Source organism: Protopterus annectens, chromosome 3.part0, assembly GCF_019279795.1.
Source record: "Protopterus annectens isolate FY-2018-M chromosome 3.part0, PAN1.0, whole genome shotgun sequence".
NCBI classification, from domain to species: Eukaryota; Metazoa; Chordata; order Ceratodontiformes; family Protopteridae; genus Protopterus; species Protopterus annectens.
In genome coordinates, this window is record NC_056731.1 from 147365503 (window position 1) to 147386458 (window position 20956).

The 20956-nt window shown below is 41.7% G+C and overlaps 1 protein-coding gene across 1 annotated transcript in view; it reads right to left on the reverse strand.

The window, feature by feature from the left end:
• LOC122796286 (glutathione S-transferase A-like) overlaps positions 1–19978 on the reverse strand; it is a gene marked incomplete in the record, with an annotated part of 163213 nt that extends 143235 nt beyond the window's left edge. The window contains 1 exon segment of the mRNA XM_044064644.1: positions 19690–19978. Coding sequence (XP_043920579.1) covers positions 19690–19857 — 168 coding nt within the window.
• Between the last annotated feature and the right edge of the window lie 978 nt (positions 19979–20956).

Genomic DNA, 20956 nt, shown 5'->3' on the forward strand with positions numbered 1-20956 from the left:
TTGTATGTTAGGCAAAGGTCAGCTCTGAGCAAGCGGTAGCGACTGAATAGAGCTGGAGTTCTTTCAGTCGGGCAGCATAGGACAGATTTTGAGACCCTTTATCCTTTTGGTGAGGAACTTTTGTGGCCTCTCCAGCTGCTGCAAGTGTCGGGTCAGATACATTCCGAATGGGGCATTGTACTCAATCATTGGTCTGATGAGTGATGAGTAAAGGGAGACTATGACCTCCCTTGATCTAGATGAGAATCCCTTCATGATAAGGTGGGCAATGTAGAAGGTCTTCCTAACTACTTTAGCTACATGGGTGTCGAATGACAGACTACTATCAACCTGGGTCCCCAGGTCCCTGATAACTTCTTCTGTGCTCAGTGGATTGCCACCTATTTGGTAGCTAGGGGTAACCTTGTTTTTCCCAAAGGGTATGACTATGCATTTTTGGCATTTAACTGGCCGTGGCTCTGGCACCAGTTATCCGTTTCTGTGAGACCCTTCTGAAGGATATCTGTGTCAGATGTGTTTTCTACTATGGCCCAGTTTGCAGTCATCTGCAAACTTTGTCAGCCATAACCCTCCTGTGTTTGCTTGTACTGGAAAAGTAGATGCCAAACAAGAGTGGGCCCATGACTGAGCCCTGTGGGACACCACTTGTGACAGGCTTTGAGTCTGACATGGCGCCAGCAACTCTGACCCTGTGGGTTCTGTCACTCAGCCAGTTTGCAACCCATCTTGTGATGTATGGGTTAACATTTAAGCTGATGAGTTTTTCAATGATACCCAAGTGGGGTATTGTATCGAAGGCCTTAGCCAGATCGAGGTAGGCTGTATGGACTGCCTTTCCTCGTCAATGGCTTTGGTGACTGTTTCAAGAAGTCAACCAAGTTTAAAAGGCATGATCTGCCTTTGACAAAGCCAAACTGGGTTGGATCCAAAGTCTGCAAATTCCCTATGTCTTTATTTATGAGGTCCATTATGATCCTCTCCATGGCTTTGCAGATAAGGCTTGTCAAGCTAATGGGCGGTAATTTCCAGGGTCGGTGGAGGCACCGCCTTTGTGAAGTGGGACCACAGTTGCAGTGTGCCACTCCTGGATGCGTATCCAGAGGTAAGACTTTGATTAAACAGCTGTCCTAGCTGTGGGTTTAATTCCTCATTGAGTTCGTGGAGCACACAGCCGGGGACACCATCAGGTCCCATGGATGCTGTGTTTTTGCTTTGGAGAGAGCAGTTCTCACTTGGGCTGGAGATGTTTGGGGGCTGCAATCGTTGGTATAGATATCTCTCCTTTTGGGGGAGGGAGAAGTTTGCACTGAACCTGTCAGCCAGTATGTTGGCAATGTCTGTAGGATCAGTAATCTTCACATCATTTCGTTGTTTTGTATATTCCACTTTTTGGGCTCGAGATACTAAAATTCAAGATTTCAGTATTTCGAGCTTCTGAAGTGAATATAAATATATATATATATATATATATATATTATATATATATATATATATACACATATTATATATATTATATATATATGTATATATATATATATATATATATATATATATATATATATATATATATATATATATATATATATATATATATATATATATATATATATATGTATATTATATATATTATACATATATATATTATATATATATATATATATATGTATATTATATATATTATACATATATATATTATATATATATAGGTTCATAGGTTTATACTAGGCTATCTGCCCCAAGGCATTTATAAGCCTAGCCCGAATTTTTTGTGGCTTACGCCACCCCTTATATGAAAAAATACTGTACCCATTAGTTTGTTGTGCCTCTGTCCAGCAGTGACACAGAGATGATTCCCGGGGTAAACCTACGATCTCCCATCCACAGGTCAAGATTTCTCTTGAACAGAGCCAGCGAGGTGCTCTGCCTCACATGGACCGGGACTCTATTCCACAGCATAGGGAGACTCTGAGTGATAAATCTATCCCTCCAGCACGTCCTATTTATATCCGTGCTAAGGTTTAAGTCACTTGCTCTAGTGGTTTTGGTGGATTTGGATTTTTTGAGGTGGAGCATGTCCATTAATTCTGGGTTGGACATGGCCTTGTATGTCAGGCACATGTCACCTCTGAGCAGACGGTATGCGACTGAATAGAGCTGGAGTTTCTTCAATCTGGCAGCATATGACAGATTTTGGAGTCCCTTTATCCTTTTGGTGAGAAACTTTTGGGGTCTCTCCAATTGCTGCAGATGTCGGGCGAGATACATCCCGAATGGGGCATTGTACTCGATCATTGGTCTGATAAGTGAAGAGTACAGGGGAACAATGACCTCACTAGATCTGGATGTGAATCCTTCATGATCAGGTGGGCAATGTAGAAGGTCTTTCTAACCACTTTAGCAACGTGAGTGTCAAAAGAAAGGCCACTGTCAACCTGGGTCCCCAGGTCCCTGATAACCTCTTCTGTGCTTAGTGGATTGCCACCTATATGGTAGCTTGGGGTTACCTTGTTTTTCCCAAAGGGTATGACTATACATTTTTTGGCGTTTAACTTCAGGCCATGGCTCCGGCACCAGCTATCTGTTTCTGTGAGTCCCTTCTGAAGGATATCCGTGTCCGATGCACTTTCCACTATGGCGCCCAGTTTGCAGTCGTCTGCAAACTTTGTCAGCCAAAGTCCTCCCATGTTGGCCTGTACTTCTGAGAAGTAGATGCCGAACAATAGGGGCCAAGGACCGAGCCCTGTGGGACACCACTTGTGACCAGCTTGGAGTCTGACATAGCGCCAGCAACTCTAACCCTGTGGGTTCTGTCCTTAAGCCAGTTTGCAACCCATCTTGTGACATATGGGTTTACATTTAAGCTGGTAAGTTTTTCTAAAATACCCGAGTGGGGTATTGTGTCGAAAGCCTTTGCAAGGTCAAGGTAGGCTGTATGGACTGCCTTTCCCTCATCAATGGCCTTGGTGACTGTTTCGAAGAAGTCGACCAAGTTCAAAAGGCATGATCTTCCCTTGACGAAGCCAAACTGGGTCGGGTCCAATATCTGCAAGTCCCCTATATCTTTGTTTATGAGCTCCATTATGATCCCCTCCATAGCTTTGCAGACTAGACTTGTTAAGCTTATGGGGCGGTAATTACCAGGGTCCGTAGAGGCACCGCCTTTGTGGAGTGGGACCACAGTTGCCGTACGCCACTCCTTGGGCACGTATCCTGTGGTAAGGCTGAGATTAAACAGCTGCCTTATGTGAGGGTTTAATTCCTCATTTAGCTCGTGTAGCACACAGCCGGGGACACCATCCGGTCCCATTGATGCTGTGTTTTTAGCTTTAGAGAGAGCTTTCACCTGCGCATTTGAGATGTCTGGGAGGCTACACTCCGCTGGGATAGTTATCTCTCCTTTAGGGGAGAGGGGTGAAGTTTGCACTGAACCTGTCTGCCAGTATGTTGGCAATGTCTGTGGGTTCAGTGATTTTTGTATCATTTTGGACTAATTCTGAGCATATCTGGGAGTTTCCACCCAGGTTCCTAACATAGCTGAAAAAGGCCTTATGATTGTCCTTTGAATCCATGGCAATTTTTCTCTCAAAATTGGCCTTAGTTGATTTTATGAGTGCTCGTATTTTTTACTAATAATGATCAGGGGTGACTTCCCTTTTATGGATTTTGTTCTATCATGTAATAGCTTTCTCCTCTTATTGTAAAGTTTGTTAATGGCTGGGGTCCACCAGACTGGACGTTTGCCCTTTGTGGAAAGAGTCTTGGTTTTATTTGGGATTGCCTGATCCATGCAGTCCTGAAGGTGTTCATAGAAGGCATTTGTAAGGGCTTCCGCAGCTTGGGTTGTGGTTTCCACTGTCTCAGGGGCCTTGAAGGATACCACACCAGTCTTGAGTAGTGTGAAGTTTGCTTTAGAGAAGTTCTTCACTGTGGTCTTTTGTTTGTGGTGGGGCGGATGTGGATTTCCAGTGAGATTAGTTTATGATCAGATCTCACCAATGAGGGATATACTTCCGTGTGGAGCATTTTGTCCCCATGTTTGTGATAATGAGATCTAGTATATTTTCTCCTCTCGTGGGAACAGTGACTAGCTGTTCCATGGCATTTGAATTTATGAACTCCAGGAACCGTTGGGCTAGAAAGTTAGGGCTTGAGTAATGTTCCCAGTCTATATTCGGGTAGTTGAAGTCACCCAATATGATGGTGTTTGGAGATACATTTATACCCTCCAGTGTCTTCAGGAAGGCTGTGTGGGGTTCCTGAGTTTGAGAGGGTGGCCTGTAGCATGCTACAATTTGTAGAGCAGTTTTGCCTATGGTTAGTTGCACCTGGATGGTTTCCGAAGCTTCGTGCGTTGCCACCAACCTGGGGGTGTGGGTATCCTTTATGAATATGGATACACCCCCTCCTTTTGTGGTGTGGTCCGGGTTTTGGGGCTGGAATGCATGATATGAGGTAAAACCTAATAGTGCCGGGGTGCTCTCAGGAGCCTTGAACCAGGTTTCAGGTTTATTATATATATAATATATATATTATATATATATTTATTATATATATATTTATATATATATATATATATATATATGTGTATAATCAGAGTTGCTTATCTCACACAACTGGGTATCACTTCTGTTACAGTGAAATACATTAGAAGCAAAAACTTAAGCACCGCCCCTAAAATCAGACCACTTGCAAATCTGGAAATTAAAATTACCTTCTGGAATTTAGTATATATATATATATATATATATATATATATATATATATATATATATAATACACTAAAGGACAGAAATGCATTTGTTGTCCCACAGATGCACACTCCAGATTATAATGTCTTCAAAACTCATTAAAATCTTAATTACTGAAAAATAAATGTCTAAAAGTTAAGAATCAGGAATTATGTACAGTTCACACCATGCTCTTTGTTCATAAAAATTCACTCATGACTGGAATAGATGTAGGGGGGAATTGGAACATTGTTACTGTGTGCAGGACTACCCAGGTGGAAGCTCCCACCAATACATCTCTGGCTGTCAGACTTAATTTTGAATAAATTTCCTATAATGTCCATTAACTTACACAATTTATAATGCTTGCAACGTATGCGTCAGAAAACCTGCATCACACCTTAGTTGTTGCAATCATCCTCTAACCATTACTGAAGAAGTGCTGGAAAATTTAACACTTAATTTGGAAACAGCCAACTTTTGATACTGCCCAAATATGGGTGTTATGGTGGGAAGGCTACTATGCTTCTATTTTTTAACTTTTCTATTGCTCTGTGCTTCACTAAGCACCATTGGCATATGGTGTTCCCAATTCTAAACATAAACATTACTACTATATGCCATTCCTAATCATAAACATGCTGTTCATACATTCCATACATGTTAGAGAATTGAGGTGTGAAGACCACTTTAATGCAGCCACCTGGACTTGGTCAATCGTTTAAGGGAAGATTGCTGCCCTGCAACCTTAGCTATCAAACAACATGTACTTTTAATGTCATTGGAAATGAGACAAAAGCAAAACTGTTGGATCTTGTTGTTGAACCTCTTGAAGATGATGCAAAAACAAAAATGTGGGTACTGGAAGAGAAACTCCTTTGTAAGTAGTATTGACCACTTGCTTTGTGCAACTGTTTTGTTTGTGTCTTTCGGCTTTTCCCAGTTAGGGGTCGCCACAGTGGAACTCCGGTCCGCTGATGACTGGCAGTAGATTTTTACGTGCGAGTTGCCAGCTTTGACGCACAACCTTCAACAAAGGTACGCACATTCACGCATGTCTCCACACAGAAGAAGCTCTAGCTAAGAATCGAACAGGACGTCATACTGTGAGGCGACAACGCTACTGCAGCACCACTATACTTAAGATATAAGCACACTTGCACTGAACAGACATTGAAATAAGTGAACATTCTCGTGAAAATACTTGGATAAAAATGTTGCTTTGGGACCACTCCAAAGGGATTGAGATCCCTTTCCTTGTCTATTCTGGCGCCAAGGTACCCAAATTCTCACATGGATATGGTTGTCTTCAAAAGGCTTCTGAAAGGTCCTTTTCTCCTTAACTTTTACAACAGCAGTGCAGCTAGAAAAAAATGCAACAAATGAAATGAAATCTTTGCTCACTGCAAAAGAACCTGAAAAGTACAGTTGTGTAAAATTTTACCGTAACAGTACATGTCCTTCTCTTCAGTGCTGCAGTATTCGATACAGAAGGGATGTCCCACCTTGGGCAGCCTATCACTTGGCCAGTATAAATAAGTTTAAATGATATCTTGTTTGCACCGTTTGTCACATTTATGCTCCCCACACAGAAAGTAGGGCAAAGAAGGGACGTACAGACACAACTACCCAGAACTGATTTGCCGCAGAAGAGAACAGTCATCATAGGACAAGAGAGAGTCCATGCACATACAGAAGGAAAAAATGCAGAATAAACAAGAGGGGGCTGGAGGGAGAGAATACTGCAGCAGTGAAAATAAAGGCATCAACTGTTATGGTAAGATTTTATACAACTGTACCATGTCCTACATCTCTGTTGCAGTATTCGCTATAGAAGGGAGAGCAAAGAACGTTCAAGAAACAGAATGGGAGGTGGAAGACTGAGAAGAGCCCTCAACAAACCCACACAGAATGGTTTCAGCAAAACCTGCTCTGGCCCTAGAAACAATATCCAACTTAAAGTAAGAGTAAAAGTATGCAGTGAAGAACAATTAGCAGGTTCAATGATGGAGTTGGTGTCCAACCCCTTGAAGAAGGCACCAGAAGAGGCAATACCCCTAGTGGAATGAGCTCTAAAAAAGCAGACACGGATTTGCCATGAAAAGAATGACTAAAGGAAATGGCATTAGATATCCAGAAGGAAATGGCTTGCTTAGAAACAGCCAACCCCAAAGACGTGGGATAAAAGGAAACAAATAAACTGATCAGACTTATGAGCAGTCCTAGTTTTATCCAAAAAGTACCTGAGCTGTCTCATCCAAAGCATGTAGGACACTGAGGAGAAGGGAAAAAGGAAGGGAGTTTTACTGACTGCTTCAAGGACAACTCATTCACCACCTTGGGTAAAAAAGAAGGATTAATACAAAGGGACACACTGTCCCTGTGAAAAAACAAAAAAGGAGGAATGGCCTTAAGGGCCTGGAGCTCAGAAACCCTCCGATAAGAAGTAAGGGCCAGCAACAAAACAGTCTTCCTGGTAGAATTTTGCAAAGGAGCAGAATCTACAGGCTCAAAAGGAGCCAGAGTCAATTTTTCCAAAACAAAATTAAGGTTCCAAGGAGGAGGAGGATGCTTTCTTGGAGTCCTAATATGCAGGATACCATTAAGAAATTGTTTGACCTCAAAATAAGAAGTCAAAGGAGGATTCAAGGACAGATGAGCAGAAATGACTGACAAATGGGCCTTCACAGAAGAATAGGCCAAGCCATAGTGGAGCAACTCACACAAATAAGAGGACCAGAGGGACCCCAACTGAAAAAGGGGCCTGGCTATGAGCATGGCACCAAACTGAAAATCTCTTCCATTTGGACAAATATGATTTTCTGGTTGAGAGTTTCTTTGCCTCCTGTAAAACAATGAGCATATACTCAAAAAATAGGTGCCTGAAAGTGATTAAAACCCTATCACCCACAATGTCAGATGCAGAGTAGACAAGTGGTGATGAATGAGAAACCTCTTGTCCTGTGTGAGGAGATCCATCCAGTGAAATAACTTGACTGCCCCAAGTCAAACACATTACGAAGGGGAACCAGTGCTGTCTCGGCCAAAAAGGAATCACTAGCAAGACTTTTGGGGAGTCCAACTGAATCTTCTGGAAGACTCTTGGAAGTAGAGGAAGAGGAGGGAAAGCACAAAGAAACCTCCCCTTCCAAGGAAAAGACAAAAGAGCTACCTGAGGAATACCCCACCAGTGGACAACGTCCACAAACATGGCTCTGTGAATCAACCATTCTCGAGCCTGTGTTTTGGACCTCCACAGAGAGTCTGCCACAATATTGTACTCTGAAGGAACGTACACTGCTTGAAGAGTTAAGTGATAACTGAGATCCATTTCCCAAGCCTGAAGTGTAATCCAGCAGAGGGGGTAAGATTTCTTCCTGCCCTGCTTGTTGGCACACCACATCACTGTAATGTCATCTGTGTACACCTGGCAATATCCTGAAGGGCCAGAATCAGAGCCCTTATCCTTTTGATGTTGATATGGGGAGGCCAAGGACCCTGTACTTTCAGGTGACCAAGAGATGCCCCCCAACCCCATGTCCGAGGCTGGTCTGGCTTTGGTGAGAGCAAACTGTCGAATCCACCACTCAAGGAGCTTGAATCCTCACGACTGACACCGGTGAGGGACATTCACTTGGAACAAAGCTAGATAAACAGTATTTCTAGATGCAGCTCTCTGCAACAAGCACAATTACCCTTAACAGCACTCAGGAAACACACACAGTCTGGGGGCTGGGATTTCCCCCCTCTCTCTCCAGGCCCAAATAATACTCCCCACTGGCACAGCTGTAGAGTTGAATCCTCAGTTGAGTGTCCAAGCCAAGTCCTCCACCACTCTCTCTGTAAAACCAGTGCTCTGTGTCCCTGCTCCAAGTAGCTGACACAAACACACTGAGATTTGATTTGCACACACACACACACACACACACACGTGCACGCAGCTGGGAAAGGCTAGCACAGATTTAATAGCTATGCCCCTCTGCCCAGACTATAAGGTAGTTACTGCCACCTGACACTCCCAAGCCAGCTACTCTAAGGCTCTTACAAATTTATCCAATCATACTGAGTGAAATTAATACCAGTACAAATGTTAGTATTTTGACCAATGTGACAAGGCTATTAGAAGTGGCGACAGTGTCACCAAATAAATATAAGTACTCTCAAAGATTAGAATATTCTCTAAACGACCAGCCACAATTGGAAATCTAAATATATTTAATGATAAATAATAAAAGAACACGAAAATAATAACTATCTACTTGCAATAAACCCCAGAGTTTCAATCACAGTATATATTATAAATAACACAGGTAGACAGGTTCACACACTTACAGAAAAACAATACTTAACTAATCTCACTACATTTTCCTGACTGATCTAAGGAATTACTGTCCCATGGTTACTTACTAAAGCAATGCAAGATTAAGTAAATGAGTTATCCTATGTCAGGTTACAAACACAGACTGCCCCAAGACTTCAGTCTCATTTAGTATTAAAACATAGCTTTTGAAGTGGATTACAGAATGGCATCACATACAACTGGTCATCTGACTTTTGGTTCCAAAACTACCCCCCTTTACTAGAAACTGAATCAGAATCTTGCACATATGTGTTACCATACATACACCTAGAGCTCTACTAAGATGTGTTATAGCATTTGGAAGCCATAAAACCGTTTCAACACTTCCACCCTTCCAGGGTAGCAATTAGTTCACTGCTAAGCACAGTACAGCAAGATTCCTAGTCCCTGTTTTCACAGACATTTTGTCTCTGGCTGCAATCAAAACTGTAAGATATAATCATTATGGCCTTCCAGGCAATTTAATTTCAAACTATTTTTCAAAGTTAACTGGACTGAGATTAATATTTTCTCTTCCATTATCCTCTGTTACCATATTTTAACCCCAACAGTTACAATACAGTCTGACATACATGTATAATTATTTTTTGCTCAACAGGACACACTGTTGGTACATTGTTAACACAAGCAACTTTACAAATACATTTTTCAACACCAGCACCATACAAATCAGTATGATATAGAAATGACATACAACTCTTTACAGAACTCCAGCTAGCTATGCTGGCATATGTTGCACACCCACTGCCCTAATTCTCCTGACATAGCTGGCAATACCTGATATTATCACCCCCCCCCTTTGAAGACTGAAGCTAGTTTCTCAAGTGACCCTGGAGAAACATTGCTTAAGAGGAATAAGCCTGTCTGGGAATACATTAACCCATACCATGTCTTGAAACCAGTTTGCATTGGCATTGTTGACCCCACTACAGTACTGCACTGTCATGCCATATGCAATTAACCTTAGGATTCACCTTAGTAACTTGGCATTTTGCTGGCTGGCTGAATGTAGCCATAGATCCCACTCAGACTCCTCCTGTCAGCTACTGCAAATAATCAGCTCCAGGGCCTCCCTATCATGGTAAGGTTTCATCATGTTAACATGTTACAGTTTGTGTCCCTGCCTCCTACCTAACACTTCTACCATGTAATTGACATCACTGATCTTCCTTACCACTTTGAAGGGTTCCCCCAAGCTGCCTGCAGCTTATGCTGTCTGACAGGAATGACAACAATAACCTGGTGTCCCATAGCATAGTCTTGAGCTTGAGCATTCCTGTCATACCAGACCTTTTTCTGCTATTGGGCTCCTGCCAGGTTCTCCTGGGTCAAGCCCACGGGCTCCCTAAGCCTTGTCCTGAGGTTTAGGACATATGCCACAATAGACCCCTTGTGGGATTCACACTCACCATCCCACTCCTCAGGCTCACCATCCCACTTCTCACAAGTCAAATCTAAAGGCCCCCTCACCCTATGCCCATACAGCAACTCAAAGGGTGAAAACCCTGTGGATTCCTGGAGTACCTGTCTGTATGCAAACAGATGGGGTAAATATTTGTCCCACTCTCTCTGAAACTGGTGTTCAAATGTCCGTAGCATGGTCTTTAGTGTAGAATTTAACCCCTCTACAAGACCATTAATCTGGGAGTGGTAGGGGGTGGTCTTTAGGTGCTTCACCCTACAGCGTTCCCACAGACAAGCCATCAGGTCTAACATGAAACTGGCACCTGTCAGTCAGTATTTCTCTCGGGAAGCCTAGCCTGCTAAAAATCTCTACCAAAACATTTGCCACCTTCTCTGCCTTGGAGGGCAGAGCCACTGCCTCAAGGTATCTAGTAGCATAATCTACTACCACCAGGATATAGTTCTTCCCTGTGGAACTTGGGGTACTCAGAGGCCCCCCCCCAATATCCATAGCTACCCCCTGAAATGGCTCCTCAATCAAAGGCAAAGGCATCAAAGGAGCTTTGACCTTGTCTCCTGCCTTGCCTACTTTTTGGAACTTCTCACAAATCCTGCAATACCCTGTTACATCCCTGGCAGTCCCAGGCCAATACAAGTTCTGCATAATACATCTCCATTTACACTTTATGCCCATATGACCTGCAAAAGGAATGTCATGGACTATGGCTAGAAGTGCCAGATGATAGGCTCTAGGCACTGCCATCTGCTGTATTACCTCAACCTCTAGCCCTCCCTTAGGAGTCCACTCTCTATACAATAACCCTTTGTTCCAGTATACGGATCCCCTTCTCCTTGAGAATCTGGTGCCTCCCTAGCTACCTCCCTCAAGCCTCTTAGTGTAGGGTCCAAGAGCTGAGTCTATCTCAGCTCTCTCTGTGTGACCCTTTCCAGCTCCCTTTCCACAGGAAGCCTGGTGTTCTCTGACAGAGGTGGCTCATTGTCAGCCTGGGTACTACCACTCACCTCTGCCATTGCAGTCACTCTGTCCAAGGGAACGCCAGTACTTTCCAGCACCTGTGGCTTGCCTTCAGGCTTACTGCTACAGGGTAGCTCCCTCCCTGAAACACCCACTTCACCAGTCCTAGCATCAACTGTGGGATCTGTCTGGGTCACCCCCCCCAGACTATCAGACCCACATGCCTGTCTCAAAGCCTGACTGCATGTAACTGCATACACACAAGGTACTGCATTATCAAAACCATTCCCTATCAAGACATCTGTAGGGATATCCTCAAACGCACCTACTTGTTTGCTTCCTTTTTTGCCCTCCCAGTCAAGGTGAGCCCTGACCAAAGGCATTTGGAATGGGGTTCCTCCTAAAGCTCTGACTGGAGTGGACTGCCCAAGCAAGTACTGTTCCTCTTTAACCACTGCAGGCTTTACAATGGTTATGTCAGAGACTGTGTCTCTTTTAGCTGTGGCCTGTTTTCCATCCACCAAGATGGGATATAACCTCGTGATAGTTTGGTACCAAAGTTGTCCCCAGACAACTTACCACTGGCATACTGTTATTCCTACTTGCTGGTTCCCCACCTTTTGTTCCCCACCTTGCCTCTGTGGACATCTATATGCTACATGGCCCCACTGGTTACATTTAAAACATTTAACCATTGATTCTGACCACATACCTGAACAAGCGGCATCCCCTGTTACTGGCCAACTCTGTTGGGGCAGTTTAGGCTGCCCAACATGGGTTCCCTTATATCCATGTGCAGCACTTGGTATCCCCTTCCTGTGCAGTGATGCCTTGCTTGCTAAGTAGAAATCCCCCTTTTTCCTCAACTCATCTGCAGAGTTGCACTCTCGGTCTGCCAACTAGATTCTCATTTTTTATTTAATTTATTTTACATTTGCTAACCAGGAAAGTCCGACTGGACACAGGTCCACTTTCAGCGGAGGCCCGGGGAGATAAGCTCCAAACAACACATACATAGAATAACAGGAAACTACATGGAACATTCGTTTCATGTTATGAGAGCTTTCATTGCATACACACAAGGAGATGATGTATACAGTATGGACTACATTAAATTAACAGTTCAAACAAAAGTCAAACATTGAGGTATAGAGTATGAAAAGACCTAAAAAGAGGCAGTATTATGTATTCATGAAACAGACTGTCTGAGAGTAGTTGGGGTACAGTTACATTTTTAAGGGTTAGGCTGGTGAATGGCATGAGCATAGCCAATTATTCTGAAAAAGTTTTTTCAGGAGTTTTTTAAACTGAGTAGTGGAGGTGGTAGAGGCTGTATGGCTTGGTAGGGTGTTCCATTTTTTGGCAATGGTGCTGGCAAAAAGGGATTTACCAGCATCATTTCTATGCTTGATGACTATTATGAGGTTTTGGTTGCTGGATTTAAGAGTTCTAGTGGGCATGTGTGGTTGTATGAGTTCCTGTAGTGCAAGGGTTAGGTTGGGAAAGTAGTAGAGTTTGTGAGCAGTAGATAGTTGGTTGAGTAGTAGCATATGAGGTAGCTCCAACCAGTTGACTTGCTTAAGTGACAGACAGTGATGGGACCTATAAGGAGATTCGGTATCAAATTTAGCGATTTTGTTGTAACAAGATTCCATTTTATTTAGGTCGGTTTGCTGGAGATTAGTTAAGATGGGAGAGGCATACAAAAGGATGGATAGGAGATGGGTCCTTGCAGTGGTTGCTTTGGTGTTATTAGTAATAAAGTTTTTATTCCTATAAAGGAGTCCAAGTTTTTTGTTAACCTTCTTGATGGTTTGAGCAATGTGGATGTTGAATTTAAGATTGTTGTCTATTTCAAAACCTAGCAGTTTTGTGTGTGTGGTAGGGCTGATTTGAGTGCTGTCTTTGGATTTGATGGAGATGCTATCACTAAGGGGTGGTGATTTTCCTGGGCCAAATATAATAAGTTAGTTTTTTGGGGGGATTGAGAAGAAGTCTGATATTGGTGAAACATGTTTCTGCGAGGGTGAAGTAGTTTTGGGTTAAGGATTGAAGTTAATGTAGTGTGGAGGCCACGCAAATAAGGGTGGTGTCATCTGCATACTGTACTACTGACACAGAGGGTGAGGATAAAGTGATGTGGTTAGTATATAAGGAGAGCAGTAAGGGATACAGAATAGACCCTTGAGGGACTCCTATGGTAACTGGCAATAGGGGGGATAATTGGTCTTTCCAGAGAACCATTTGTTGACGGCCAGATAGGTAGCTGTTAAACCAAGCAATAGAGGAGGGGCTTATGTTTATGCTAGATAGAGAATTGAGAAGAATGCTGTGGTTAACCATATCAAAGGCTTTTGAGAAGTCTAAGAATATGGAGGATACAAACAGACCATTGTTTCTGTGGTGGTGAACTATATCCGTGAATGATAAGAGGGCTGTAGAGGTGCTGTGAGATGGTCTAAAGCCATGTTGTGAAGCAGAGAAAAGGTTGTTATCTTTGAGGTGTTGCATTAGTTGAGTGTGAACCACTCTTTCTAATATTTTGGACAGAGGTGATAGGATTGCAATTGGATGATAATTGGTCAGCTCTAAGGAGTTTCCCCCTTTGTGTAGTGGAATGCTGTGTGAAGTTTTCCAGGAGGTGGGTACTTTGTTTTCCAGCAGTGATCCGTTTATGAGAATAGAAACTGGGTAGGCCATGGCATCAGCTGATATCTGAAGGAAGTCTGCTGGAAGCTTATTGGCTGCTAGTGTGGTTGGTTTTAGTTTTTTTGAGGAGCTTAGAAATTACCCTGGTGGACGCGGGGTGGAGTTTGAAAGTTGAGATGTTGGGTTGAGTGTTGAGAAGGGAGGGGCTATTTGTCGGTGTGGGACTACTAGCACTGTATTGGGCATTGGCCAGGGTTTGGACGGTTTTGGCAAAGAATTTGTTGAATTATGTGGGAATGTCTTCAAGATTGCTAGGTAGCACTAGGGATGGGGTGCTGGTTTTTCCTGGGCGGAGTATACTATTTAATGTGGCCCAAAAATTTCTGGGGGTTATGAGCATGTTTTTCCTGCATGTTTTTGTAGCAATTGGCTTTGTCTAGTTTGATTTGCTTGTTGGTTTTGTTTTGGAGTTCTAGATAGTTTTGTCTAAGACATAAAGTTTTATTTCTCTGATACTGTGTCCAAGCTTTGTCTGTATTTCATTTTAATTTTGGTGTCTTTGGTGAGCCATGGGGCAGAGCTAGTTTTTATTCTAATGGTTTGGGAAGGTGCATGATGGTTTAGGATGTTTAGGAAGGTTGAGTTGAAATGTTCAACGGCTTTGTCTAGGGCTAATTGTTTAATGGGGGCCCAGTTGACACTTTGTAGCTCTTGGATGAAGTTGTCATGTCCTCTGGCAAAGTGCTAAGGGACTGTTCCCTCACCAAAAGGTCTGCCAGCCCCTCAAAATTGGTGACCTAACAGCCACTCACCCACCTATGAAAATAAGTGCTTAATTCTGCAATATAATCACACACACTTTCATCTGCCTTGCGTCTATGCTCACAAAATCTTTTTTTCTGTAAGCTGTAGGTGTTAACTTAAAACATTCAAGCAAACATGTCTTGACTTTTTCATAGTTTAGACAATCAAAATCAGATAATTTAGAAACAGCAGTTACAACTTTACCATAGAGTTAGGGGGTTAGGAACTGTACCCAGATCCCTTGGTCAACATTATACCGTTTACATACCCTTTCAAATATGTGATTACAACTATCAAAATTATCATCCTCTGTAAATTGTGGAAAAAAATTTACTGACCATTGTTGCTTCTGGGGTTCAGTTATTCCATTCTGCATTATCTCATTGACCCTGCTGAAGTATCAGCATCTCCGCCTCATGTTGAAGCTGCTTCTCCTTTTCTTCGGCCTCAAAAAAATGCAGTCTCTCTTTTTCTTCACATCCAAACTTTGCAGTTTCTCATTTTCTTCAGCCTCCAAATGCAGCAGTCTCTCTGATGATTCTAGCTCCAAACGCTGGCCTCCAGTTTAAGTCTCTAACTCCAGATGGATTTTTAAGTCCTCTGAGGAAAAGTTGAACTATCCTGTTTCTGAGGGCTGTAGATTCTCATCACCAGACTGGTCCTTTCCTCTTTAGTCAGGTTGGCATACACCAGTCCCTTGGCTTCGTACACCTTGGCCAACTGATTCTTTGTCAGCTTGCCATAATCCCCTGATGACATTTTTGCCTGCTCTCCCTGACTAAACTAAACTAAAAAAATAAATGAATAAAATGGCTGTGATATGAAACTCTGAATGTCTACCTTGTGGCTGCTGAGAGCATGCCCACTTTTAGTGACAACTGCTTACAGGCTACAGAGGTTCAAAATCCACATCACTGCTCACTAATATGTAATGTTCCAGTCTGGGCTCGTAATCGGGACTTTCATTTAGAATACAAATGGATACACTCAGTACTTCCAGACACAGACCTCTCTGCATAAAAGCACAATTTCCTTTAAGAGCACAAAGGGAACACAGTCAGCCCATGGTCTTGATTTGTCTGTCTCTCTCCAGGTCCAGAATAAGACTCCCACTGGCACAGCTTCTGAGTTAAGTCCTCAGCAGAGTGCCCAAGCCAAGTCCTCCTCTACTCTGTCTCTGTGAAATCAGTGCTTCATATCCCTGCTCCACACACACACACACACAAAAACACGCCTGGGAAAGGATGGCTCAGGTTTACTAGCTATGCCCCCTTCTGCCCAGACTATAAGGTAGTTATCACTGCCACCAGGCAGTACAAAGCCAACTACCTAAGGCTCTTGCAAGGGTACCCAATTTTATGGAGTGAAATTAATACTGATACAAAGTTAACCAAACAGCAAGGCTTTCAGGAGTGGCCAGAGTTATCACCAAATAAATATGTGCAAATAATCTCAAAACTTAAATATTTCTAAAAAGGACCAAACACAATGAAAACTTTAAATATATTTAATAATAAAAGAACAAAAAAAATGCTAAATGTCTATTTACATTAAACACAAGAATTTCAATCACAGGGAATATTAAAAATAACACCAATGGAAAGTTTCCCCACAGTTACAGAAAAACAGTCCTTAGTTAATCTCATTATCTACTCCTGATTGACTAAAAGGGTTGCTCTTTCTACTTACTGAATATAGTAATTCAAGATGATTTGGGTGAGTGGCCCTTGTTAGATACAAGACAATACAGAATGCTGAAAGCAAAGTCCTAAAATATCTAATTATTATTTTTAGCTTACAGAATGATCACACACATCTCATTATCTGACTGTTTCCCATGCTATCACCAACACTAGAAGCTGACAGGATTTTAGTACTTATGTGTTACTGCACACACAGACAGATCTTTGCTCAGATCTCCTGGAAGTCATAAAACCATTATTTCAGTCTTCCTACAGGAGCTACCAATTATTCTCTAGCCAAGAAATTGTGGCATTGGCTCTATTTAAAACTGTGGGATAACATCTTTATGGCTTAACCCACAAAATAATTTATTTTCAGATATATTTTGCAAAGTCAGGTGGATTGAGATTAACCTCTTCACTTTCACTACATGCTGTTACAACATATACATTTAACTCAGTTACAATAATACATGTACATTTATTTTCCTTCCAGCAGAGCACACTTTTGATACATTTAACACAAACAAACCTCACAAATACATTTTCACCATAAGCATCTGTACAAATCAGTTTGATATACAAATGATATCTAATTATTTACAAAATTCCAGCTAGCTATGTTGGCATATGTTACAAATCCACTGCCCTACTTCTCCTGGAATGGCTAACAGTACCTCCTATCATCAAACAAGCTACCCTGAGAAGGCTATGACAGCAGCCTAGGGTCATCTATGCCTGTAGACCTTCTACATCAAATTAGAACTGGAGATGGCAACAGAGAACAACACATTACAGGACAATGGTGGGGGTAGCAGATGTGGAAACTTTTTACTAAGCAGTTTTGACATCTGGAAGTCCAATATGTTGTTGCACCCAGAATCTGATTATCAGTACACTTTTCTGAGATGCCACAAAACTGAGTAGCAGCAAAGATGTGTTTCAACAGTTTCCAGCAGCATGAAGGCTTCAAAATCAATGGTCACACAAAATGGTAACTGCAACACTTTTAGTCTTCAAGCTGCCTCAATTGCTGACATGCAGAGAGGCCTTACATTTGAAATTAACAATAAGTTACTATAATTCAGTCTACATAAACACTTCTTTCAATTTGTGACTCAAAATGCAAATGCATAAGTCCCTTAAAAAGTACCGTAATGGGTGTTGGTGGGAGGCCAGTGACACGGAAATACTACCACATACTGATGCAGTAAGGGAATTGTTACAGGAATATGGCCAGTAGCAACTCTGTCCGGACATTCTTAACAGGGCTTGTACATTCCTATGACCTCTCCAAAGTAGGCACATCAAGATCTGCAGCCTAGTGCAGATGAACATGTAAAGGCACTGAGTTGCATTGGAAAGAGGATTGACAGCTTGAGGCTAGTGAAAAGAGGGCTTCCTAGAAATTGAACATACATATATTACTTTCTGAGGTTAATGTGGTTGTAATTTTTCTACTTGGCCATCACATCTCATGCTAAAATCGACAACTTTTGGACTATGTGTTTCTGCAGCTTACGCAATACAGCTAATCTGCGTGGCTTCAGAAAGCTTATACATGTTAAGTCACTTTGCAAGTGATTACACATATAATATGACTCTGCTTTAAGTACTGACAGTGTTCTACAAAAACAAATGTGGCAATAGTAGTAAAACTGAACAGAAATTGGATCTCATCAAATGCATTCACTCACCTCCTCCAAAAGTGCTGCAGCACTCCTCCTGTCTGTGAACTCAACACCTCACAAGATAAGTGATGCCCATTTGACAACCCTACAATTCTAAAAAAAATACTTAAAACTTAGTAAACTGTTAAAGGACGTTGTAGGCCAGGTCTGAAAAAAGGTCCACTGGAATCAGAACCCTATCTTAGTAAACAACCCCCCCCCCCCAAATCCTATAGTTCAATACAATGTAACAAAATTATTTTGATCTTCTCTTATCAGAATACTACTGACAAAAAAATTGCTCAGCAAATCAGATACCCTACACTCCTATTTAAAAATTACCCGGTTATAGTGCTATATTCACCTAGATACACAGCAATAAAATACAATATATTTGACCTGTTACAGCATGTATAAAGTGGGGGGGGGTGCTCGTGCTTCTTAACTAGACAGCTGGAGAAACTTCAAGCCTAGTCAGATTATTCAGTTACAATGTAGTGCACAATGTCTATTACAAGACAGGCTGATAAAGGTGAAATATTAACTTATTAATTCTACTCTAGCTCACTGCTCCTCAGACCTAGCCTTACAGCATGCAATTTAGTGTATTCTTAAACAGAAAAAGAAAATTATGAAAGTTAGAACTATAATGCTAGAAAGGACTCTTGACAAACTGCAATACAAGTGAGCCCTGCTACCCCCAAAATTTTAATAAGAATGTTCTCTCAATCAATGAGGGCTGCTTACGTTAAATTTTACAGCTAGATATCAGGACCGGATTCTCGCTAATGGCAGTGTATGTAAAGGGGAGGACAACGTATATCAAAAGATAAACACAAGAAATCAATACCGTAAATAGGTTCTACTGTTGAAGTGACCAGTATAAGTAACCTAAATAATGTTGTGCAAGAAATCACGTGTAAGTAGGGATAAAAAATACATCACGCTTCAGTCTTATCAATTTGGGGCATGCACACCTAACCACTCCAGCTCCGTAACCTTAGGAAGCAAAAGTCATATTAATATGACTTCCATTCTAAATGCAATACATGTAATACAAAATCAAGTGCAGCACAACTTTAGAAATGGGAGGTGGGGACATACACTGTTTGAAAAGTGTGCTGTGTGCAGATTTCCATAACATGCTCTGAAAGGGGGCAAAGTCTTTTATCAGCTGCAATTGTTACAATCTACTAAAGATAAAATATGCGTTTTCTGTTATTTACACAGATAAGTTTAACCACACAGAGGGAAACTGTCATTTATTCCCGCGATTAGCAAGGATCCAGACCAGTTCAACATGGTAACTACGCGTGTCATTTATGTAATACATGCATGTCTGTATTGCAATATCAGACTAGAAAAAAAGGCCTCACGATACACCGATGTTCTAACACTTCGCATTGGTAGTACTCACCTGACCCCTAGGATTTATTGCCAGCACTTCTGGAGACTTGGGCTCCTCTTTATCAAAGGACAGCAACTTATTCTGGTACCCCTGAAGTCTTTTCTCCTCTAAGACAACCTGTACTCTCCAACAAGCAGGAGATCCAGAACCCCAGTACAACATAATGTTATTAGCCATAGCAGATGACTCTGTAGCGATCCGCAGAATAAGGGGGAATGACAATATTTAGGTCAAGCACGAAGTAATTCTGATCACCGATACGCAGTTTAATCAGTTACTGAACTGGCCATACGTCACTATAGTCCCCGCCCCTCACGTCCTCAAGAAACTTTTTGTAGCGCTTCGAAGTGCTTGTATAGTTTACGCCCACAATTCACGTTAAGTTACTTTATAGCTGTTTTAAATTTGGTGATGGCATAGTAATAGGGTTACCACCTGTCCCACTTTGCGAGGGACAGTCCCTCTTTGGGCAGTTGTGTCCTGACAAAAATTGTAAAAATGGCAAATGTCCTGAGATTTTAGGACAAAATTATTTCCTATATTTTATGTAATAGTTGCATAAGACAGTTATCCTGTATCTAAAATACCTAAATATTATAAGAAACAGAATAAGCAACTAAAATGCTACAAGAATAAGCTTCTATTTAAGCAAAAAAGTTAAGTTCTAATCTTTGTATTGACCTTGGGTATGTGTCAGCCTGTAAAATCTGATGTTTGTACCAAAAATGTCCCACTTTGGCCATTTGAAAAGGTGGCAACCCTACATAGTAATGAGTGAGGAAAAAAAAGCATTACTTTGTTGCCGACCCGCTCTACTTAAGATACCTACAGTCGGGGAGAAACAGACAAACTGTCTTCAGTACATTTACTACTGAGCTGCAACTGTTGGAAGTAAATATATAAAACAAGGTTTACATGAATTCTTTGACTTAGGTTGTTGTCAAAACCACTGTCAATCATTCTGACCCGTCCACCACCGTGCCAACGCGAAGAGTCGAGTTGCAATTTCCAAAAAAAATATTACACCGATGCTCATAAAAATGACCAATGTTATAAGCAGCAGGTAATAATCTAAAAGGTTGGCGGAGCGAAACGGGAGAGCTTTCTAATGCATATGTTTCAACTGATATACGTAAGATACGTAACTCGTTTTCGATCTCAAAAAAGGATTTTGCAGACTGAAAATATACCATCGAGATACTATTTCGGTATACCACTATTATGTTTGTACTCACATATGCTCTATGGCTAGTTATGGATACAGCATTTAATAAAT